Source organism: Ambystoma mexicanum, chromosome 6p (assembly GCF_040938575.1).
Source record: "Ambystoma mexicanum isolate Mex_15411 chromosome 6p, UKY_AmexF1_1, whole genome shotgun sequence".
Classification (NCBI taxonomy): domain Eukaryota; kingdom Metazoa; phylum Chordata; class Amphibia; order Caudata; family Ambystomatidae; genus Ambystoma; species Ambystoma mexicanum.
In genome coordinates, this window is record NC_090935.1 from 1,172,142,997 (window position 1) to 1,172,168,741 (window position 25,745).

The following is a 25,745-nucleotide window of genomic DNA, read 5'->3' on the forward strand; positions in this document are numbered from 1 at the left end:
CCAGACTGCTGTTAGCAGAACCAGAGAGCTGACCCAGATCACTGTGAAGTGCCGAGACCAGACCAGAGTCCAGTCTAAAACCTGACCAGATCCGTGGCGAGGCCCATTTATTTCAAAAATATATTGTGAGTACCTAGCAGAACTGTGTAGAACCAATCTCTTAGTTAAAATAATATAATTCAATCTATTTTAATCTAAGTAGAACTGCCTCCTAACTGTCACCTGACATTTTCTAGTTGCTAGCTGTCACTTGTCTTTTTGAACTTTAAAATTTCAAATCTGAAAAATGACCTTTACCATATCGCTCATATCTCCGTGACTGTTTGTCCTAGAGACTTGCAGTAACTTTCATCTGGAAGCTGAGATCCTAGGCTGTCCTAGGACCCCAAAAGGATAGTGCTATTCCTTGTAGTTCCTCTGTAATCGCGAAAAACGCACGCGCGAATTTTGCCGCAATTTGCAAATGTATCCACGTGTGAAAACAGCAGTTTTCTTGCTTTCATTTGCCAAAAATTCGTTTAACCTGCTAGCTACACCTAGATCCTTGCTAGAGTGAGCCTGGGCTAATATTAACTTGATACCACTCACCCTGAACCTCTAGAGGGAATTAAAAGCATTTTTAGCATATTTTTCACTTCATTGCCAGCACATATAAAAGCATTGTAGCATATTTTTCACTTCATTGCCAGCACATGTAAAAGCATTTTGGGCCTGTGTTTAAAACTCTGATCTGTAGTCTAAGCTTGCTGGGGTGAACTGAATTACATTTGATTGCATTTCTGAGAACTGTATGCCTTCCTTCCATTTCCTTGCATTGCATAAAGGGGGGAGGGGATTGCCAGAGAAAAGTGATTACATTGTTTTGTTGAAATCATTTTGAGTATTTTCTGTATTGCATTTTCATTCAACATTACATCCATCTGAACTTATATAAAGCATTCTCTACCACCTTATTCTTCTGTTCCTATTCACAAGTGTGCCAGTGCCAGACTATCCATTATTGATTACTGCTTATATTAAGTGTCATATTCAATTATTAAATTATTTTAAAGTGTGATATATATATCTATTGTTTAAATTATCAAATAAACCTTTTAACTTGCAAAACAGAACTACTTCTTGGCTCAGTGGGGTCAGGCGGATTCCAAGAGAGGGGTGTTATATAGGGGTAGTCATCCAGAACGCATGAACTGGACATAAAGATATATCAATAAGGGTTTCCATTCAGTATCCCAGACTAGGCATTGACTTAGCTGTAATGTTGAATTAAATCCTCTTACAGAGGTCTCCCAGCTGCTCACTTGGCTCCTCTAAAGGCAGTTCACCATGCTGCAGCACGTCTTATTACGGGAGCATGGAAATCTGACTGAATTACTCTCATCCTACACAAACCTAACTGGCTTCCACTCCAAGCCAGGATATTGTTCACGACTGCATGTATCATCTACAAAGCAGTCACGAGTAGCACACCAGCGTACCTGGTGGCTAAACTTCACATATCTGTTGGTACATGCTCCTTGTGCAGCAAATCGACCAACCGGCTTGAATCACAACTCATCCGCAAAGAGAGGACCCGCAAACAATCCTTTTTCTGTCATGTAACCACTCTCTGGAAGTCAATCAAAATATCGGCTCGGAATGGCCCCACTATTCATCAAATTTGCAAATCTCTCAAAACATGGCTCTTTCAACAACACCTGACCAAGGACTAATTCCAATGGATGCGCATGCCAACACTCAGACCTCACAGTACTGCGCTACCGTTAAAACCCCAAATGCTGGCTATCCACACTCTGTACAGCGCCCTGCTGCTCTCAAGCTGGGTCTGTGCTTTAAACAATAAAATAAATACATACAATATTTATATATATATATATATATATATATATATATATATATAGGTGAGCAGACTGTGTAAAGGTCTTCTCTTGTTTAGCCCTACCTTCATGCAGTGATATTTTCTGTATTGTGAGTCTGACTGGCTCAACTATGTATTCAAGCGCCGGGAATCAGCAAAGTATAATGTTGCTGGCGGAGTTTGCAGTTTGAAAACATATTTTTCTAGGTCTGTTCCGTAATAGCTCTGAACTGTATGCTATTTAAATAAAATTACATTTGGTGGAAAATAACTCGTTATGGGCATTTTCCAAATGATAATACAAAACAATATTTTTTTTTGGTTATTTTTTATTTTCGTTTTTAAATTTCCATGACTCGATGCAAAGAGCAATGTTGTTTCACAAATACAATATTAATCCGACCCTGTTTTCTCTAATCTTTAGGGAGGCTCAGCTTTTTGTAGAAAAATTTGAAGGTGCACTTGGAAAAGGAAAGGGGAAACAGTTTTATGCGTACAAAGTGATGATGATGAAGGTAAGTAAAGCTTTATACCTGGTAAAAGCACTTTCTGGCTTGGGCAGTTATGCTAAGGCAATTACACAGGAGTACAGATGGGATGGAAATGTGATGTGTACTGGGACACAAAGCTTCAGTGTCTTATTTGGCTATTAACCATTGACCGTCCACGGACATGCTAATTTATACTGCCGTTCCCACCCACTACCCGCTCCTCCCCACGTAAGAAACGTTCTTCTGGGATCCCTTTGTGTAAGCTCTTTCTGTAATTAAAATCAAACTTTGTTCACTTAAATCAGATAACCAATTATGCTGATTCCAAATCTAATACATGTTAAGAGATGCAACAACTTTTTTCTTATCACAGGGTGATGTCATACTTAATTGGATGGTATTCATTTGCTATGCTCGATTACCTCAATAATACACCACACAATTTTGCGAGTCCACCAGAGAGTGATGTTAACAGTATAGCTTTCTTCGGGTAATGCCATATAAAAAGAAAGGTGTAGGGATCAAGTCTTGTATTACTTGTGTGGGCCTATTGCACATGCAAGTAGAAAATACACTACCACAGTTGGCATGAGGGTGTACTCACAAAACAAAGAAAACTGCATCCACATATTGATGTGTGCATGCAGGTCTGTTTTGACATAAAATCTGCCCTTTCTGGGCATTCTCTATAAAAGGCCAATCATGGAGTGCTTCCATTCTTCACAGATCAAAGCCCTTGTGATGAGATGTCTGCCTGCATTGTCTTGCCTGGATGCGAAATGTCCATGCAGAGCATGCATGCATGCATACAACATTAGACCTAGTGCTGATTGCACTTGCACTGATGCAAAGGTTTTGTAACACCGCCCTGGGAGTTCAGTATCAGAGGTCAGCTGTAAGGGAACTGAGGAAGGAAACGTAGCTTTAGGGAGCCTGAAAATGGGACAGCAAATGAATTGTTGCTTTTCAGACCAGCAATGGTGTTGGCGATGGCTGCATTTACATTGATTACATTTACTACTTTGGAGGACTTTAAAAGACTCACATTTGGTTTGAAACACGTGTCGTCATGTTCTTGTCCATAAAGTGAAAAGATAGAAATACAAATCACGGTTATTGTTGGCAGAAGCTTAATTTCCAGTTTTTACTTCATTCATTGGCTCAGCACATTTCCTATTAAGAGCAGTTGGAATAACGTTGAGCATCTTTGGAGATGCGGGATTTCTGTGCACATTTCCATGCATCGGGCCCTAAATCTTTATTGCCTGCATCTTCAAAGGTTGTTGGACAGGAGTACACACTCACACCTCTAATTCTGACTTTGTATATTAACTCTCTTAGATGTATCTAATTTGTATAGTAAGGCTGTTTCTTGTCCTTGCAAAGCTTGGTTCAATCCACGATGTCTGCCTGAAGACATACTTTGTACTTGTTCAGCCGAACTTGCTGACAATGGGCCTCCTCACGACTTTGGCGGTAATCCTTAAATCCGGCGGTCGCGCTATTACCGCCGGATTTAAGGGTCCGCCAAATCAGGACTTCAAGCGGATTTCACCCTAGCTCTGAGCGTTACTGCCAAAGTCGTGATCAGTCCCAATGTCAGTTCTCCTTGACCTTCCTTTGCCTATTCAATGAATATTAAATTCTAGCCTCATTGTCAATTGTATCTAAGAGGGCTTGTTTGTAAATGAGTTGCCTAGATTGAATTCGGGAACAGCTAGGATATTCCCAAGCTGATGCTATGCATGAAACAGAAAAATGTTAGACCTCCTCCTGATCTGTCTCTGGACCAACAGAATCAGGCCTCCCTCCCACTAAAGCCTCTTTGGGCAGTTCTTCATGTTTTCATAGAATGCTGTTTAAAAGTCAGCAGTACATGCACTTTTGGTCGACCTGAATTCGACCATTGCTTTTTAATGAGGGGTCCCCCCAATCCTTTCTCTCCTAGCCCACACCCCCACACTCTCAGCCCTGTAACCCCACCCTCCTACTCCCCTGCCCCCACATATATCTGTAATAATAAACATGTGCATGTATATATGTATTTGGTCGATTTCAACCAAAAGTGCACAAACGGCTGGCTTTCACCGAGCACTCTATGGGCCTGATTCACAGACCGTTTTCCCATGGGATTGCGCCATTAAAACATTTCTATGAATCAGACCCTTGGACTGCTGTGAAACAGACCTGTGTGCTGACCAATTGTTGTTTTTGCCTTTGGGATTCCTGCTTGCTATTCTGAGCTATTGTGGCCATGAAGATTAGGTGCTACAACCTTGAGAAACATCACTTTTCACCATTATTCAATACAACTTGCTGAGTTAGGTTGCTGGAAAAGAATGCAGATAAGATACCTAGAGAGAAAGTTCTCTATGGTTGAAAGGTGGATAATTTATTTTACAAAGGCAAGATGTTTTGAGAATCAAAGGTTCCTGTATTTTCTTGCAAAATGTAAATGATGCAGTGTAAGACCAGCAAAGGATCAAGCACATGACAGTTCAACTTTATCATTGAACACCTCAGCTCGGTGTCTGACAGCCCTCTCTACTGATGTGAATGGAGAATCTGCTGGTAATAACCAGTGATCTAAGTGAGCGGGAACAGTCGGGAGCGGTGTGCCTCTACTTCTTTTTCTGTTTACCATTCCTGGACTTTTTATGACTATGTTCACCATTCTGTATAGAGGATTTGTCCATTCCTGTCCCTGTGCAAGTGTAAAGTTGTAATAGGAGCCTTAGTTAGTGGTCACTTCAATGATTGCAATGCCCCAGCCGCAGCACCTTGTCACATGCTGCACTATGTTTCCGCTTACCCTCTCCCTTGCCGAGACCACAGCTCCACTACTTTTATCGGTACACTTCTACCACTGGTAATAACCAATGGCACATCCCAATATGTGCAGCCTTTTTGGTCAACACTCTTGTTTTTGTCATGTGATGCTGTCTGTGTATCCAAAGCTGAATCCAATCAATCAATCAACCAATCAAAACATACATCACAACTTATTATTAATACAACAAATAAAGTGACTAATACTTATCAAAAATACATATCATGGCAATACCGTACTAATAGCAGGTATTAACACAATCAGTTCACATTGGGTCTCAAATTGCCAACTTCAGATATCTTGATCTAATTGTCCGAGCCTTCTGAGTGAAGTTAGGTACCGCAAATGTTGAAGGAAGAGTATTAACAGATTTACCCACTATCTGAGCCTCTCTTTGAGATATTACATTTGAGGGTTGCAATGTTGGTTTCAACCCAAATATTTGATTTCTAGATATTGAGATAAAGGACTAAATCACACACAAGAAGTTAAAGTCGCCTTCAGGAAACATTCTTCAAAGGTGGTATTTATTAATTACTTTGTGCCATAGGTGAGGGGATCTTTCTCGCCTATGGCCCAAAAGTTATAAGTAATTAACAAAGACCACCTATGAGACACTCATTTACCAGCATTAACTTTATATAATGAATACATGACATTTTTCTCACAGCCATATGCGCCATGACATCAAGAAAGCTTCCCAATAATGCAGCAAGGTTGGAATGGTCCACACCTTGGACCAATAAACGTAAGGGCTTAAGCTTGACTATGTAGGAAATGCCGTAAAGACAGAATTCCAGTTTAGCAGGATCTGTTGGGGCACTAGCTGGTACTCCTAAGAGTCTCTTACGAATTGTCTTTTCTTTATGCCGTATTGCTGTGATATTTGCAAAGCCCCAATTCTCAGCACCATATGTAGCAGCTGCTAGGGCGTGGGCCTCATAGACCACAATAGTGGCTAGTAGGACAACACTGTTGTCTACTGTACGCATGCTAGTGGGTCATTTTATGGAACTGCACTCCCATATCATCAAAACTACCGACATTTTTGACCATTCCCCCTCTAAAGAAATATGTAGCTAATGGGATCTCGATACTGGAGAACCTGACAAAACTTTGTTTTTCGTCACATTGATAGTAAGGCATTTATGAAACAGACTGAATTGCTGTTGAAGACCGGAAGGAGCCATGGAGATGAGAACTTCGTCATCAGCAAACAAGAGTACTTATAGTATCCAGTTGCTAAGCTGGGAGCATTCACTTCCAGATCAAACAAACTTGTCCTTAGATCATTTATGTAAAGCACAAACAGTAACTGGGAGACTACATAGCCCTGTCTAACACCCTTAATTATTGAAAATGGTTTGGAGTGCTCACTTGTTGGCCTTCAACGAACACCGGCAGCGTTGTTAGAATACAAACACTAAATGGCATGGAATAGAGGCATAGAGATCTTCATCTTAGCTACAATTTACCATAATTGACTATAAGGCACAGCATCAAAGGCAGTTTGACGATCAACCAGCACCAAGTACATTGACTGTTTATTTAGAAAGACAGATTTCAGGATCATTAGAAAAAAAGATTGTGAACAGTCACAATCCCTGCCTAAAACAAGCCTGCACAGGTGATAGTAAATCACTTCCCTCACCCTGCAGCTCCATCCTTATGAGCAGCATCTTTACACAGATGACACTTAAGGAGTCCAGCAATGAAATAGGTGGTGGTTTATTGGTTGATATAACGTGGCCTCTTTTTTAATAGCATGACTATAACTAAGCATGATAGCCCAGTGGTGACCTGCTCGTCTTGGAAACAAGGCGTCACAGAGCAACGCAGGTTCAAATCCCGGTTCTGCGTTTCTTCGGTATTAAGCACGTTATAAATAACTAATTATAATTAATGGCAGGGAATTACACAGGTGGAATTTAAAATATGCCACTATAAATGAACCCAAATATGTGAACCACGTTTAAAGAGATCAATGGGCAGGAGGTCAGGGCCAGGTGCTTTATTCACTTTCTGCACGTCCAATTGCTCTTTCACTGCACCTACCGTCCTTCTTGTAAATAATAATTTAGGATTGGATTGTATCTTTACTACATCACATGAGGCCTGCATAGCACTACACATATAGGCCACTTTCCTGTGAGTACACAGAGCCTCAAAATAACCAAACCAGTCGCTCTTAAACTGCACTTTGTGTAAAGTGATAGTGACACCCAAATTGATAGCCCGTTACTTAGTCTGCCATGAGGACCTTTGGTCGCATATACTGGAAGAGTAACATGGCCAAAGGTAGCCACTGAAGCTAGGGACCAGGTCTATTTTAGACATATTACATGTGCTCTTTTCAAAAACGCATTCTAATCAATATTTGCAGTTTGCTGACTGAGCAAAAGACATAGCACTACTAGGCAGGCACACGGAGATGTCGTGGCACAGCTGAACAAGTGACAACGATCGGAATTCTATAGACAATAGACCCTCTGGCAAGAAAGAATCAGCCGGGGCCATCTTGGTAATATTAGTATGTCTGTCAAACCAGGCAGAGTCTCATTTATAATTGAATGTCATTTGATTGTAAGAAGGCTCGTTTTTGATGGTGATGTGGAGAGAGTTCCATAATCTTTGTATTTGTAACACAGAAATGTCACTGCAGTATTTTCCACCGTGTTTTTTTATTGATTTATATTTTACCACAAAACGGGGGAGGGGTGACCTCTGCACTACAAGTCACATTCTATCCCTGTCGCATTAAACATCACCCAAATATCAACCCCCTGAATCTTTGTGCCAAAATTCATTAAAAAAAAAGTGTGGTAAAAAAAATCCACTATAACATTTCTGAGGTAAAAAGACTATTTTTAAAAGGAGCCTGGCTGTGTTTCTCATTTTAATTGTCTTCGTAGCAGATGTAGATTTCAATAGGCAACTGGAGGGGTGTGGGTGGGGTTAATTTGGAAATGGCCCATCACTGTCCCAATTGTCTGAAACAGCCATGCTTAAGAAAGGTGCTGCTAACTCTAGGAATGTTATATAACAGTAATTGAGGGGCCGCTCTTTTGATAACATTTGTCATGTTCATTGTGTTCCTGCTCATGACAGCTCTGAAGTGAACAGGTCCCTTAGGGACCCACAGTGGAGATGTGGTGGCTGCCCCCATTAACTGAAAACTGCTGCCCATTAGCAGGGCATTGCAACAAACGAATACAAGTGTGAAAATGCAGGACGCCAAAGAATAAGTGGCCGGGACACTTTCTTCAGCCACCAGCACAGAGGCAAGAGCAGGAAAAAACAAGCACTGGCAATGCCAACAGGTTGGGTTTTGTATAGGCATGGGAAAGCGTTAGTGGAATCAATACCCATTGTTGACAGCAGGTGCAAAATGGTGCGAGTACCTGGACATCTAATAGCAGTGACTAGCTAAATTTTAAAACGTATGCACAAGCCAAAAATGTTGTTTTTGCCAATGCTTGTTTTAAAAAGGACTTAAGTGGCGTTGGTAATGCTTGTTTTTAACAGGACTTCAGTGAAGGACACGCAGAGTGCGTATAAATCGAGTGGCTGAAGGCAGGCTTGGTAAGACATTTTTATTACACCAGTAGTTGTTTACAGCTCAAGTTGAGTCATTACTTTTCAGAAGAGTGCTTTGAACAAACACTGACAGGCACCTTGACTGCAAAGGTTGATGGTAAGGCTTAATTAAAGCAAGCTCAAAGAGTTCCCATGGGGAGCTGTTTTGGGTGGGGAGGGGCAGGAACTGGGTGGGAATGCAATAGGGATTAGCATGGCCATGGGCAGTCAATGGGTGGGCAAATAACAAACAATACCAACAAGCTTTGTGTTCCCCATCTTATTGTGTTTTTGAATTATTAGTTTGATTTAATATTGTGCTTAGTATTAGGGATCACCTTGTTTCCAAAATTCATTTTTACCAAATAAATGAACCAAGTGCAATCTCTAAGATAAAGTGATTGCCCAGGACCATATACGTTTCAGCAGTGGGGAAGCCAGGATTATAACTGAAGTTACTTGGTTTTAAAGTCTACAACATGCTTGCTAGGCCATGTGTTTGAAGGCATTGTAACACTATGCATACCTTGAGCTTTATGAGGCCAAGGGCTCTAATACGGGGGCTCTAATCGGACAACATTTCCTATTTTTCCCATTGATATTGAAATGTATTGGGGTCTAAAATAGAGTACATGTATGTGCGAATATACTGCATTGGGTAAATGTATGGTACTTTTCCCATGCAATATTTTCAATATACCCCTTGCTGTAAATATCCCACGTGATTCCAACCTGTAACTAGGTTGCATTTTAAAAAGCATGGGTATTAAAAATACACTTAGCTTATACCATTACCACCCAGCCAGTAATGAAAATATCTTAAACTGTCCATCTCTTCTTAAGCAATCAAAATGTATTGATCCTTTTCAATCAGGGTTTTGCCCTGGCCGAGACACATAAAGTGTACTTGTCTCGGTCATGGACGTTCTGACCAGATTAGTGGACTTGGGGGGGGGGGGGTGCTTTGATTTTGTTAGACCTATCGGCAGCATTTGACACAGTAGATTATCCTATGCTGCTACACCGCCTCTCCCTGGCTTGTCTCTCTGGCCAGGTTCTCTCTTGGTTCTAATCTTTCTTATTGGATTGGACACAGATCCTCTCACTCTCATTGTTTCTTTTTCAACCTAGCACACTTTCCTGTGGTGTCCCGCAGAGGTCTGCCATGTCCCCGGAATTATTTAACATCTATATTCAGCCCCTTTTGCTGCTCATCCATTCCCACGGCTTCCGTTCTCACTCCTATGCTGATGACACCAAAATCATTGTCCGGCTTGACCTTGCTCAGCCAGATGCTGGGTCTGATCATGAGTTGGGCGGTAGCCCTTAAGTGCAGTAGTAACAGTGTTAAAGCCACATTTAAGGGTCCACCCAATTTTGAGTCTGGCGTGTTTACCCCTAGCTTATAGCTGGGAGTAAACATGCCGATAAAATGCTCATTTTCATGCAATTCCTACCAGCTGTATTACAGCGGGGTAATTGCACAGAACATTTCCCATTGGGTCCATTGGGAAATGGGGAGTAACGTTTAGCGCCCAACCAGTGATCTGGCGGTAATACAGCGGGTGAGCACTAACGCAAATAAAGTTGGGTGGTATCCCAGCCGGAATACTGCCAAAATCCTGATGAGGGGTTGCTTGGTGGCAGTGTGTGACTGGATGGATAGCAATTCATTGAAGCTCAATAGGGACAAGATGGAGATATTGGTGGTGGGATCCTCTTCTCGCACTTCTCTTGTTTTCTCACCTTCTTGGTCACTTTTGTTAACTCAACTTCTTTGTCACTTTGGTCCTCCACTTGGTGGCCCCTGGAGCTTGGCTCCTGTTCCTCACCTGACTCTTCACTAAGGAACATGGGTTTCATGTTTTCTGCACCTTTGTCAGCTGCAGCCCAAGTCAGCTACATATGTAAAACGGGCCATTTTTAGTTAAGGGTACTAAGAAAAATCCTCCTTTTCCTTCCTACTAAGCTCTGTCCTCCTGTGGTCTCCTCTCTTGTGCTCAGCCGCCTTGGCTACTGCAACTCTCTATTTTTGCCCCAACCGGCCTACCTTCTCCATCGGTTGCAGCTACTGCAAAATCTTGTGGCTCGCATTGCCATTAAGACCCCCTATGGTGCTCACTTCTCTCTGGTTGTGTGCTCACTCCATTGGCTACCGTTTCAGATGCAGATCATTTTCAAATTTCTCTGTATTGTCCAGCAAGCCTACTATGGAATGGGAGCAGAATTCCTGCAGGAGAAATGGCAGCATTATCACCCTGTACGTGTTCTCCGGTCTAGGGATGCCTGGCTTTTGGTCATCCCTCGGTTTCGAAAGTTTTCAGAACGCTTTGCCTTTGTCACTGCGAAAACAGCCGACCACCTTGGCTTTCACTGACTCTTGAAAACCCTTCTGTTCTAGGTTCTTCTGCTCCTAATGTTGCCCTCAGCGCCATGATGCCTACGGCAAATGTGTGCTTTATAAAAGCTATTAACATAACATAAGACTAGATCATTTATTGTGTTTGAGTAAGCCACCCCCCACAACTCCTCCATTGTTATATATGATAAGGAAATTGCAAGTCACAGAGGGCTTTCCTTATAAGGTCAGGGAACTCTGAGGTGACTTTCTATATCTTTCTGCATCACTGAGTACTTCATTTCTACTACAATATGCAGAGCAGTCCCCAATAACCACACCACTCCTTTGATACTTGACGGCATTCGACCCTCAGTGGAAATAGACGTAATTGAGCAATTATATAGAAATTTGTGAACCTGCACATCGGAACGATATTAACAAAATATAACCTGTAATTTGTGACCAACTAATACTTTAAGCATTTTAAGATACATCTGTTTCATCACCAGCTGAACGTCTATTTTAAAATGCACATCTATATGCAGGTGTTTATTTGTGTAAAACTGCAGAAGTCACTAAATGCACAATGTAGGATACACGTGTTTTCTTATTAGTTAATGACTGTGACCTTCAGGGAGAAAATGTACATGAAAATAATTTGAGAAAGCAGTATTGTTTCAATTCAATATTAAGTGTCAGGTGCTGCTCATTGTGGCAGCTTATAATGTGATGCCAGAAATCCTCTCCTCTCAGGTCCCTTTACCTTGGACTAGGAGGACTGTAAAACTCCTACCTAGCTGGTGTGCTAGCCTCCTTCCAAGCTTGTCAAGAGCTACGACATTCCCCATCATGCTTCTGGGAAAATCACATTAATGCTGAAGTCCATAAAAAACACGCTTTGGGAAAGCCAACAGCTTTAGATTTGAGTAGGCATGGGATTGGCATACGCCAGTCCCTGCCATAATGGTACTACATGGTCATAAGGAGATACCAACTGTAAAATTATGTGAGTACTTGGGCATATGATAGCAGTGCCTGGCAGGTGTCTACCTAATACCTAAACACAAGCTAAAACTTATGTTTTTTTCCGGTGCTTGTTTTTAACAGGACTTTGGTGCAAGGAACAGATGCAAGAATACAACTTCTGTTATAAATGATGGGGGTAGGAATGGCTATGGGATTAACATGGCCATGGCTAATCACTGGATGAGTAAACAAACAAACAACGTCTACAAGCTGTTTTTCCCTCCTCACATCGCCTCTCATTCCTCTCATATGCCAATACCATAATTTCAGCTTATCGGTGCTGTGTGAGCACCAATGAATAGCCAAAACTAATAAGTGAGGTGACATATTAGCATAAAGCTGTACAATACCTCCGGAGGTGACATGGAAGGACACAAACACACTGCAACATAATACCAGTCTCTTGTAGGACATAGGAGTGTACTCGGCTTAAATGATTAATTCTCTTGATTGGCAGTATAACATGTTTCTAATCTGCTATGGAGTAATAATCTACGTGTTGTGTTAGTTTCCTTTTATAGGAGTGTATGTACTAGAAGACAAAGGGTAGTAAACTTCATAAACAAAGCTAGATAAAAACCTTACATCTGAAAAAGCAACCGCTTTTGACACAGTTGCTTAACAGCGGCCGTGGGAGGTCTTAAGGAATTATGAGATCCCGGGTGGACTCCTGGCAGCTATTCAGGGCCTATATTCAGGTAATATTGCAGTGATGTAGTGGGGAACCGATGGGAGTACCTCGGGTAGTATTGCCATCAAAAAGGGCATCAGACAAGCATGCGTATTGGCGCCAATATTGTTTTGTTTGTTTATTAATGGCGTCATATGGGAGATCCTGGGTGTCCAAACCGATGCCCCATCCTTGGCTGGTGAGAAGATGTCGGTCCTGTTGTTTGCAGATGGCGTAGTTCTTGTATCAATAACATTCTCTGGTGTCCGCATGCAGTTAGAGATCTTTGTTGCTTTCTGTAGGTGAAATGGGCTGTCGCTTAATATCAGTAAAACTAAGTCTATGATCTTTAATACAATGGCTAGCAGGAGTCAGAGGGGCATCAGGCTGGCATTGGATGAAGGGAAAATTCAGCAGGTAGCCTGTTATGACTACCTGGGGGTGAGAGTCATGGAGTCGTGTGGGTGGTTATTCCATCTGGAGAAGGCAAAAAAAACTCTGGCAAGCTATAGTGGGGCTTGTTAGGGAGAATTCTGCAGAATAGCTAATTTCCCTTACCCTTTGAGTCCCTCAGCAGCTTTGCTAGATTTCTAGGGTTTCATTTTTTTACCTGTTAAGAGTGTGAGCCTTTTTTTCCCCACTCCTACATGTGTTTTGCTGTGTGTTGTACATGTTTGTGTTCATGGATATGGAGTGTCACCAACTCCATAGGCATCTTTTTACTGTGTGTCACACAGCACGTTTAGTGCAATGACACAGGGTTGTCTTTTTCAGACTTCTCACTTTAAACTCCATTTTCTGGGACTGACTACTGTCTCCCAGAACATGTGAAGTTGCCATTGACTTTGCTAGTCTTTTTAAATCTACAGACCCAGTACAAACTATCTTCCCATAGAGTACTGGAGGGGTTAATAGTTATCCCCTTTTGTCTGATTCTCATGGGACATTATTTTGTTCCCCTTTCTCTAAGATTTGGCTGGGTGCAGTGGTATCAACCCTTTTCGTTCCACCGCGGGCTATGAAAATAGCCTCGGTACCATTAGAGGCTATTGTGGTAGCCTCAAACTCTAACCCGCTGGACCCCTTTTATTTTTATTTGGTTCCGGTTGGGTTTATTCGTCATTTCTTTCTGTAAAGGTCTTTCTCGTGTTTTACTCTGCGCGCCAAACCAGGTTTGGTTCCTTTGTTCTGCACAGAAGCCCTCCTTAGGCGCCTGAATGTCTGAGGGGGACAGGATGTGAGGGAGGGGTTTGAGACTCCCTGCACAGGGTCTGCTTGGAGACCCAAGTCTCACTCTAGTTTGATTGGCCTGGTGACTGTCCGGCCAGGACAGCCACCCTGCTGTGTGATTGAAAGCCAGGCTGTGGGAATGGGGGATTTGATGCAGAAAAAGCCAGGATCAGGGACTGGAAGACAGAGTTGCCACTGGATCGAGAGAGCCAACGAGAAGCTGAAGACGACTGCTGCAACTAATGGAAACCCAGTGAAGCCCTGCTGCATGTCCGAATCGCCTGAAACTTTGACGACAGAGGAGATCCACAAGGAGTCTTCTCCTCTTGAGCCTGGTGGGACCAACCAGCTCACAAAGCCCCTGGACCTTCTCCTCAGCCTGGTCGAATTTGCTGTGCTACAGGAAACCGGATAGCCAGTGAGAGAGAGAGAGTCCATTTGTGCTTTTAAGGAGCGCACCTTTTATTCGTCGCTTTGCTCTGCTGCTGTCTTCTTCCCTGGGCAGTGCAGGACTCTCCAGATGTCCTCATTCTTGTCACCACGACAGTCACTTCAGGAACCATGAGCCTGCAGGAACTGCTAGGAACAACTGCCTCAGCTACAGCATTCTTCTTCTTTAAGGTATTGTTCAAAATTCGGTCGTTTGTTCCATCCGGCCGCGGTGAAAGTGTTTGAAATCTTTCGCCTCTGCAAAGGCTTGTCCTTATATTTTCCTTTCAATGACTTTTCCTCCTACCAACTTCGTTTTGAACTCTTGGCAAAGACTTAACCGCAAACTACTTTGAACTCTGTAATCCTCTGCAAAGACTCTGAACCATTAACATTGGGCCAGACCTATTGACTTGAATCCTAGTTGTAGTAGCCTTTTCTAGATTGCCCTGCATATAACTTGTTGGTGGTATTGATTTAACCTTGTCTTTCTTCCCCTTTTTAAATAGCTGGAGTGCCATTTTGCTCACACTTCATTTTGAGCTTAACTTGTCCAGAATTGATTGGGTTTTGTGTAGTGTATTAAGACTGTTATGTTCTGCTCCTTTATGATAGTGAACTGTTTTTAGAACTGATGGTGTAAACAAATGCATATTCTTTTACTCAGAAACCTTGAATCAGTGTTTGCTTGAATCACAGTAATTGTTGTCCTATGTGTAATCTGTCGTACTGCTCATTTTACTCTTGAGATAAGTCTGGCTGCTAAGCCATCGGTACCACTTTACTGTGTAGTACAGGCTTGTACCAAAGGTGAATTTGTACTGACAGTTGTAGTCTCAATTGTGTGTGGTGTTCCAAAAGGGCACTGCATATGATTCTGCCTAACACTGGTGTACAGCGGTGAGGATCAAGTATAGTGATAACACTTAGAGTGATGCTATTACCTTGGCTCAACCAACCACAAGGCAAAACACCACTAAAAGCAATTTTGTCTGATATGGAAAGCTACAGTCAAGAGACCCTCCTTACTTACACTGTTGTTCATTTGAAAAATCTGTTAATAGATCGGAATTTCTCTGTTAAAGGCACAAAGTTACAATTAATCGAAAAGTTGTTGGATAACCAAAGTCTGGGGTGTGGGTCTGAAATGCCTACCCCTCCAGCAAATGTGGAAAATGCTAAGGATGCTAATATGTCAATTATTATGGAAGAGTTAGATGAGGCAGATGAGTCTCACAATGTTGGCCCTATTGTTCCTCTTCCTGCTCAGAAACCTCAAACTTTGTCCACTGAGACCCCATCAGATCCTACACTCAGTCCTGAATTCATTGCTCTAGAAAGGATGAAGCTCGAATTGGAATTCAAACGTATTACTGCTCAATCTGAGCAAAAGCATCAAGAACTTAAGCTCAGAGAAATGGAGTTGAATCATGGTCTAGAAATGAAAAAGTTGTCTATTGAGAATGCTTCTCTCCTAGAGTCTTCTAGGTTTTCCAGTCCTAAGAGACCCCGTATGGCCAAAGAAATTGTGGGTAAGTATGAGGGTAAGCTTGATATTTTGGATTGGTTGGCAATGTTTGAGTATAACAATGGGATTCAAGACATTACAGGGAATTGGTTGCTTCTTTGGCTCTTCTCTAGGCTACCCACTGTTGCATCTGATGTTGTGATGGAGTTGGGGGAGGTGGATAGGATGGATTATGAGTGTGTGAAACTAGCTTTAATTGCTAGATTTGGGAAGACCCTTTCCCAGTACCTTAAGAGGTTTAGGACCCTCAAAAAGCATGATGGTACCCCTTGGGCTACCTGGGTATGTGAGTGTTTGAAGAACTTAGATGGTTGGGTTAAGGGTTACAGAGTTAACACTTATGAAGGTATGAGAAATCTTGTTACATTGGAGTCAATATATGATGCCTGCTCTCCTGAGCTCAGACAGCACTTGGCTAATTCTAAGGAGATAGATCCAAAGAAGTTAGCTAAGGCTGCTGACTTGTGGATTGCCAACAGCGCTACTCACAAGGATTCTGGGGAAACTCAGAAGAAGGATGATGGGAAAATAGCTTAAGAAAGATAACACGGAGAATTCTAATACCTCCAATCCAAAAGAGGGCCCTAAACATAACAAGGGCAGGCCACAAGGGAAACCGAATCAGGCTAGTGCACCATCTGGACCCAAACCAGATGGAGGTCAGAACAACCCCCCATTCATCAAAACATTTGGGAAATGTTATGTTTGTGGGTAAACTGACCATGTGAAAGGGGATCCCAGATGTAAAGGTAAACCTTCAGGGGTCCACACTGTCTCCTTAGCCTTCTCCCCAGAGGAAGAAGTACCTATGGCAAGTGGAAACTTTCACCTACTGGCTGATGAACCCATGAGAGTCTCAGATAGTGTTTCTTTAGTGTCCCTGGATTTGTGGGAACAACAGAATTTAGAGGTATATAGTAAAAGGAAACAGGAGCTCACTAGGACAACAGGGGAGAGGACATTGAGAGGCTTTGCAGGGGAATTGATGGAGGAAACTACCCCCCCCCCCAGTCCACAGGACTTACTAACTGCTATTTCAGGAAATAACGAGGCAAAGGGTAAAGCCAAGACCTCAGAGAAGAAAGCAGATAGCACCCATGTGCTACCAACCAGGACATCCCCAAGATTGTTCAAAGTCACACAAGTGACTCCTTCACCAGCTGAGACTGAGTGTGAGGTACAGCCCTATGTGTTTGGTCCAGCTACTGAAGAGTCAGATCTGGAAGAAGACCTTACTCTAGTTGGAAATCTGGACCCTGTTGACCATCCTGAGCTTCAGTCTTTACTGGCAGAAGGTGGACCCAACAGGGCAGACTTCAGCAGAGGACAAAGAGAGTGCCCTACTCTTGAAGGTCTTCGTCAACAGGCAGCTTCCCAGCTTGATGGGCAAGAGCCTGGGAAGAATAGGTTGCACTGGGAAGATGGCCTCTTCTACAGTGAACCGACTGAGTCTATCCCTGGGGACTGCCAAAGACTTGTAGTGCCTCCAGAAAACAGACTCCAGTTCCTACAGTTGGCCCATGAGATACCTTTGGTTGGTCATTTAAGTTTCAAAAAGACCAAGGAAAGGCTCTCTTTATACTTCTACTGGCCTAAAATGGGTTCAGAAGTTGACAAATTCTGTAGGAGCTGTCACACTTGTCAAACCTCTGCCAAGAGTGGAGCCAAGAATGTGGCACCCTTGGGGCCTCTCCCAGTGGTGGGAGTTCCTTTTGAGAGGGTGGGAATCAACATTGTTCGTCCCCTTGATCCTTCAACATCTTCTGGGAAACAGGTTTATCCTGGTGGTAGTAGACCATGCTACTAGATATCCGGAAGTGATACCCATGAGAACAGTTACAGCTCAGGCTGTGGCTGAGGATCTACTTGGTATTTTTACCAGAGTAGGGTTACCTAAGGAAGTGATATCCGACAAGGGATCCAATTTGATGTCCCAATACTTGCAAGCCATATGGAAAAATTGTGGTGTCACTTACAAGTTCTCTACAGCCTACCATCCACAAACAAATGGATTGGTTGAGAAGTTTTATCGAACAATGAAGAGCATGATAGGTGCTTTAGAAGAACCCCTTAAAAGAAAGCAGGACCTACTGCCATGCATTCTCTTTGCTTATAGAGAAGTCCCTCAGGAGGGAGTAGGTTATAGTCCCTTTGATCTTCTCTATGGCCATCCAGCCAGATGTCCTTTGGCCCTGATTAAGGAGGGGTTGGAGAGTGCTCCTTCCCCCAAGCCAGTCAGAGTGACTGACTATGTGATATGTCTCCTGAGGAGAATTTCACCCATGATGGCAGAAGCTAGTGATAACTTGAAAGCAGGTCAGGCTCCGGTCAAACATTGGCATGACCAGAAGGCCAACATGGTTGAGTTTGCTCCAAACCAGCTTGTTCTAGTTATGGTGCCAACAAGGCAGAGGGCCTTGCAGGACAAGTGGGTAGGACCCTTCAAGGTTGTGGGAAAACCTGGACAGGTGAACTATCTGGTGGACCTAGGCAATCCTAAGGAAGCTCCCAGAGTCTTTCACACCAACCGTTTGAAGGCATATGTCTCGAGTCCATACGTGGGAGCTTTGCTTCTAGATTCAGTTCAAGAGGAGGAGGAGATTGAACCTCTACCTGACCTACTCAGAGGCCAACCTTTGGATGAGAAAATAGAAGGAGTTAATCTCTCTTCTAATCTGACATCTGAACAACAGGAGTAGTGCAAGTTTCTGTTAAATCGGTTTGCTTCACTGTTTTCACTATCACCAGGCTTGACCCCTTGGGGCCAACATGATATTCTAACTGGTGACTGTTTACCTGTTAAAAGCAGAGGTTACAGAATGTCAGACCATGTAAGAACCCACATAAAGGAAGAGGTAAACAAGATGCTAGATCTCTGGGTTATAGAGCCATCTACAAGTCCATGGTCTAGTCCAGTTGTTCTAGTTCCAAAGGCAGGATCCAAGGAGTTGAGATTCTGTGTGGACTGTAGAGATCTAAATGCAGTCTCAAAGACTGATGCCCATCCTTTACCAAGGACAGATGAACTGGTGGATACATTTTGTGCAGCCAAGTACCTCAGTACATTTGATCTGACGTCAGGCTATTGGCAAATAGCCCTGACAGACCATGCCAAGGAGAAAACTGCATTTCGACCCCATCAGGCCTCTACCAGTTTAAGTTTCTGCCTTTTGGACTAAATGCACCTGCTACATTCCAAAGGATGGTCAATCAAGTTCTGAATGGGAAGGAGGACTTCTGCATGGCATGCTTGGATAACATTGCAGTGCTCAGCCCTACATGGAAATAACATGTTGACCACTTAGGATATGTATTGCAGGCTCTGGAACAGGCCCATCTGACTATAAAGGCTAGTAAATGTCAAATTGGTCAGCGCAAAGTAGTCTACCTTGGACATGAGGTAGGAGGAGGTGAAATAAGGCCATTGCCTGGCAAAGAACAAGCTGTACAAAACTGGGCCACCACTACTACTCTAACCCAGGTGAGAGCCTTCCTAGGTCTCACTGGCTACTATAGGAACTCATTGAGAACTATGGGACCATAGCTTCACCCTTGAATGTAATCTCCTCTCCAAAATACCCTAAAATGGCCAGATGGAATGAGGAGTGCACTCAAGCATTTGAAGGCCTAAACAAAGCCCTTTGACAAACTCCAGTCCTAAGAGCTCCTGATTATCACCAACCCTTAATTGTGCAGACAGATGTCTCCAATACAGGTATAGGTGCAGTCCTTAGTCAACTGGATGAGAAAGGTAGGGAGCACCCCATTTGCTTCATCAGCAAGAAGCTGAAGGAACCAGAAACAAGGTGGGCAACCATTGAGCGTGAGTGCTTTGCTATTGTGTGGTCTCTGAACAAGTTTAGGCCATATTTGTATGGATCTACTTTTGTGATTCAGACAGACCACCAACACTTGAGATGGTTGATGCAGATGAAAGGGGAAAATCCAAAACTACTAAGATGGTCAATCTGCCTGCAAGGGTTTGATTTCACAATTGAGCACAGAGCAGGATGTCACCATCAAAATGCTGATGGTCTCTCTAGCATGTTTGACCGACTAGAGTGAATAGATTCATCCAGGAGTGGATTAAATCCTCTTGTGCCTTAGTCGGGGGGGGGGCGAGTGTTAGGGAAAATTCTCCAGAATGGCTTATTTCCTTTACCTTTTGAGTCCCTCAGCAGCTTTGCTGGATTTCTAGGGTTTCATTTTTTTACCTGGTAAGAGTGTGAGCCTTTTTTTCAACTCTTACATGTGTTTTGCTGTGTGTTGTACATTTTTGTGTTCATGGATATGGAGTCTCACCTACTCCATAGGCATCATCTTTTTACTGTGTGTCACAGACCAGCTTTAGTGCAGTGACACAGGGTTGTCTTTTTCAGACTTCCCACTTTAATCTCCATTTTCTGGGACTGACTACTGTCTCCCAGAACATGTGAAGTTGCCATTGACTTTACTAGTCTTTTTAAATCTACAGACCCAGTACAAACTATCTTCCAATAGAGTACTGGAGGGGTTAATATGTATCTCCTTTTGTCTGATTCTTTAGTATGTTCCCCTTTCTCTAAGATTTGGATGATGGCAGTGGTATCTACCATGTGTATTCTACCACGGGCTATAAAAATAGCCTTGGTACCGTTAGAACAAAAAAGAAGGTGGGTGAGGCGCGCACTCCCGGTCCTGGTCAATTGAACCTGTTGCAAAAAATAAGTAGCTGGGTCACATCCCAAAATGGACAAATATTCACAGGGTTAGATCCCTTCTGCTGCGAATCAGGTACTCAGTATTAACAGGGTTAGATCCCTTGCTGCAAATCAGGTTCTCAGTAATAACAGGGTTAGATCCCTCAGCTGCAGTTCTGTGGTCTGTAGTTGTTCTCCTCCTAGCACTTTCTTATCTCAAATAATCATCAGGGAGGCTGTTGAGCAGGTGTGTCTAATTAGACTCAAAGGATTCTGGTAGCTGTAGTGAAAACGTTTTCTTCTGTTCAGGTGACCAGCAACCGAAAAGCGCTAGAAGGAGAACAACCACAGACCACAGAACTGCAGCTGAGGGATCTAACCCTGTTAATACTGACTACCTGATTTGCAGCAAGGGATCTAACCCTGTTAATACTGACTACCTGATTTGCAGCAAGGGATCTAACCCTGTTAATACTGAGTACCTGATTTTCAGCAGAAGGGATCTAACCCTGTGAATATTTGTCCATTTTGGGATGTGACCCAGCTACCTATTTTTTGCAACAGGTTTAATTGACCAGGACCGGGAGTGCGCGCCTCACTCACCTTCTTTTTTGTACAGAATGCTATGGGAGTCCCGGGCTCCAGAGGCAGCGCCACGGGGTGACTGTGCCCCACTTTGGAGAATCATAAAGATGGTTCTCTCCCCTCCCCCAAATTTGGGAAGGACTTGTGCTTTGGAGGGGTGTCGGTTGCTGGCAACCTGAACAGAAAAAAACTTTTTTCACTACAGCTACCAGAATCCTTTGAGTCTATTTAGACACACCTGCTTAACAGCCTCCCTGATGATTATTTGAGATAAGAAAGCGCTAGGAGGAGAACAACCACAGACCACAGAACTGCAGCTGAGGGATCTAACCCTGTTAATACTGACTACCTGATTTGCAGCAAGGGATCTAACCCTGTTAATACTGACTACCTGATTTGCAGCAAGGGATCTAACCCTGTTAATACTGAGTACCTGATTTTCAGCAGAAGGGATCTAACCCTGTGAATATTTGTCCATTTTGGGATGTGACCCAGCTACCTATTTTTTGCAACAGGTTTAATTGACCAGGACCGGGAGTGCGCGCCTCACTCACCTTCTTTTTTGTACTGATTGGTACCGTTAGAGGCTATGGTGGTAGACACAAACTCTAACCCGCTGGACCCCTTTTATTTTTATTTGGTTCCGTTGGGTTTATTCGCCATTTCTTCACCATTTCTTTTTATAAAGGTAATTCTTGTGTTTTACTCTGCGCGCCAAACCAGGTTTGGTTCCTTTGTTCGCCTTCCTTTGGCGTGATTCTGCACAGAAGGCCTCCTTGGGCGCCTGAATGTCTGATGGGGACAGGATATGAAGGAGGGGTCACACTCTAATTTCATTGGCTAGGTGACTGTCCTGCCAGGACAGCCACCCTGCTGTGTGATTGACAGCCAGGCTGTGTGAATAGGAGATTTGGTGCATAAAAAGCCGGTCTCTGGGACTGGAAGGCAGAGTCGCAATTGGATCGAGAGAGGCAACGAGAAGCTGAAGGAAGACAACTGCTGCAACAACTGGTCACCCGGTGAAGCCCTGCTGCAGGTCCAAATCGCCTGAAACTTCAACAATAGAGGAGATCCACAAGGATTCCTCTCCCCTTGAGCCTGGTGGGACCAACCAGCTCACAAAGCCCCTGAACCTCCTCCTCAGCCTGGTCGTATTTGTTGTGCTACAGGAAACCGGATAGCCAGTGATAGAGAGTCTATTTGTGCTTTTAAGGAGCGCACCTTTTATTTGTCGCTTTCCTCTGCTGCTGGCTTCTTCCCTGGGCAGTGCAGGACCCTCCAGACGTCCTCCTTCTTGTCAACACGACAGTCGCTTCGGGAACCGTGAGCCTGCAGGAACTGCCAGGAACAACTGCCTCAGCTACAGCATTCTTCTTCTTTAAGGTACTCTTCAAAATTCGGTTGTTTGTTCCGTCCGGCTGCAGTGAAAGTGTTTGAAATCTTTGGCCACTGCGAAAGCTTGTCCTTCTCTTTTCCTTTGAATACCTTTTCCTCCGATCAACTTCATTTTGAACTCTTGGCAAAGACTTAACCGCAAACTACTTTGAACTGTGTGATCCTGTGCAAAGACTCTGAACCATTAACATTGGCCCAGACCTATTGACTTGAATCCTAGTTGTAGTAGCCTTTTCTTGATTGCCCTGCCTATAACTTGTTGGTGGTATTGATTTGTGAAAACCATGTCTTTCTTCCCCTTTTTAAATAGCTATTTAATGTGCATATGATGTATTTTTTGAAAGTTGCTTTTATAACTTGTTTTTTCGAAATAAAACCTATGAACGAACAGTAGACTTCATAAACAAAGCTAGATGAACACCTTACGCCTGAAAAGGCACAACTTGAGATTTCTGCAAACTGGCTATTACCTCAAAGATTTAAAGCGGCTGGCGCACAGTGTGGGCGTGCGACAGTCTGCGCCAGCCGCGTGCACTAAAATCCATTTCCGCGCACAGCGTATTTATGGATTTTAACATCCAAAACCAGCCGTGGCGCAGAGTGGCGCAGAGTGGCGCAGCGACCCTGCAGCAGTGCCAGTTACGCCCCTAACCCCTCCCCGTGCACCATGCACAGTGCACAAATCCCGTACATGGCGCATAGGCCCCCAACCACAAAAACGTCTGTAAAACTCCCAGCGCAACCCTCCGAATACATGTACACCCCGGCGCGGGATTGGCACACGCGATTGGCCCTGTGCGAGCGGGGTACGTGTATTACTGGGGTTCGCTGGAAGTTTCACACGCGATTGGCCCTGTGAGAGCGGGGTATGTGTATTTCTGGGGTTCGCGGGAAGGGTCACACGCGATTGGCCCTGTGGGAGCGGGGTACGTGCATTACTGGGGTTTGCGGGAAGTTTCACACGCGATTGGCCCTGTGCGAGCGTGGTACGTGTATAACTGGGGTTCGCGGGAAGTTTCACATGCGATTGTCCCTGTGCGAGCGGGGTACATGTATTTTGGGGGTGCGCGTGAAGTTTCACACGCGATTTTGCTTTCAGATCGGGGTACGTGTATTTCGGGGGTGCACGTGAAGTTTCACACGCGATTTTGCTGTGAGAGCGGGGTATGTGTATCCAGTGGGGTCCGCGGGGAGTCCCACACATGAATTGGCAGTGTGGGTCCTCCCAGGTGTCCCCTCTACCCCCTCCATGGCCCCTGCAGGCAGCCAACACCACAGGGGACTACCCTGCACCCCTGGTCATTTCTCGTAGGCAGCCCATCCACCATGGGCATGCCCCCCAGCCAAGTCACATGTCACGTTGCAATATGATCACCAACTCATGTCCCCCAGCACCCCCACCGCCCAGCAGTGAGGGGCACCTGCCAGCAGGCCCCCACTCATGTCCCCCAGCAGTGAGGGGCAGCTGCCAGCAGGCCCCCACTCATATCCCACTCATGTCCCCCAGCATCCCCACCGCCCAGCAGTGAGGGGCACCTGCCAGCAGGCCCCCACTCATGTCCTCCTGCACCCCCACCCCCCAACAGTGAGGGGCACCTGCCAGCAGGCCCCCACTCATGTCCCACTCATGTCCCCCAGCACTCCCACCCCCCAGCAGTGAGGGGCACCTGCCAGCAGGCCCCCACTCATGTCCCACTCATGTCCCCCAGCACCCCCACCCCCCAGCAGTGAGGGGCACCTGCCAGCAGGCCCCCACTCATGTCCCCCTGCACCCCCACCCCCCAGCAGTGAGGGGCACCTGCCAGCAGGCCCCCACTCATGTCCCCCTGCACCCCGACCCCCCAGCAGTGAGGGGCACCTGCCAGCAGGCCCCCACTCATGTCCCCCTGCACCCCCACCCCCCCAGCAGTGAGGGGCACCTGCCAGCAGGCCCCCACTCATGTCCACCTGCAGCCCCACCCCCCATCAGTGAGGGGCACCTGCCAGCAGGCCCTCACTCATGTCCCCCAGCACCCCCCACCCCCCAGCAATGAGGGGGACCTGCCAGCAGGCCCCCACTCATGTCCCCCAGCACCCCGACCCCCGAGCAGTGAGGGGCACCTACAAGCAGGCCCCCTTCATGTCCCACTCAAGTCCCCCAGCACCCCTACCCCCCAGCAGTGAGGGGCACCTGCCAGCAGGCCCCCACTCATGTCCCACTCATGTCCCCCAGCACCCCCACCCCCAGCAGTGAGGGGCACCTGCCAGCAGGCCCCCACTCATGTCCCCCTGCACCCCACCCCCCAGCAGTGAGGGGCACCTGCCAGCAGGCCCCCACTCACATCCCACTCATGTCCTCCAGCACCCCCACCTCCCAGCAGTGAGGGGCACCTGCCAGCAGGCCCCCACTCATGTCCCCCTGCACCCCCACCTCCCAGCAGTGAGGGGCACCTGCCAGCAGGCTCCCACTCATGTCCCCCTGCACCCCCACCCCCCATCAGTGAGGGGCACCTGCCATCAGGCCCCCACTCATGTCCCCCTGCACCCCCACCCCCCCAGCAGTGAGGGGCACCTGCCAGCAGGCCCCCACTCATGTCCACCTGCAGCCCCACCCCCCATCAGTGAGGGGCACCTGCCAGCAGGCCCTCACTCATGTCCCCCAGGACCCCCCACCCCCCAGCAATGAGGGGGATCTGCCAGCAGGCCCCCACTCATGTCCCCCAGCACCCCGACCCCCCAGCAGTGAGGGGCACCTACAAGCAGGCCCCCCTCATGTCCCACTCAAGTCCCCCAGCACCCCTACCCCCCAGCAGTGAGGGGCACCTGCCAGCAGGCCCCCACTCATGTCCCACTCATGTCCCCCAGCACCCCCACCCCCAGCAGTGAGGTGCACCTGCCAGCAGGCCCCCACTCATGTCCCCCTGCACCCCACCCCCCAGCAGTGAGGGGCACCTGCCAGCAGGCCCCCACTCACATCCCACTCATGTCCTCCAGCACCCCCACCCCCCAGCAGTGAGGGGCACCTGCCAGCAGGCCCCCACTCATGTCCCCCTGCACCCCCACCACCCAGCAGTGAGGGGCACCTGCCAGCAGGCTCCCACTCATGTCCCCCTGCACCCCCACCCCCA

At 45.5% G+C, this 25,745-nt stretch overlaps 1 protein-coding gene across 1 annotated transcript in view; it reads left to right on the plus strand.

The window, feature by feature from the left end:
• Positions 1 to 25,745, plus strand: part of LOC138510811 (transmembrane channel-like protein 1) — a 534,459-nt gene that overhangs the window by 74,418 nt on the left and 434,296 nt on the right. The window contains exon 2 of the mRNA XM_069626507.1: positions 2,283 to 2,373. Within this exon, the coding sequence (XP_069482608.1) occupies positions 2,283 to 2,373 (91 nt within the window). The remainder of the gene's footprint in view (positions 1 to 2,282; positions 2,374 to 25,745) is intronic.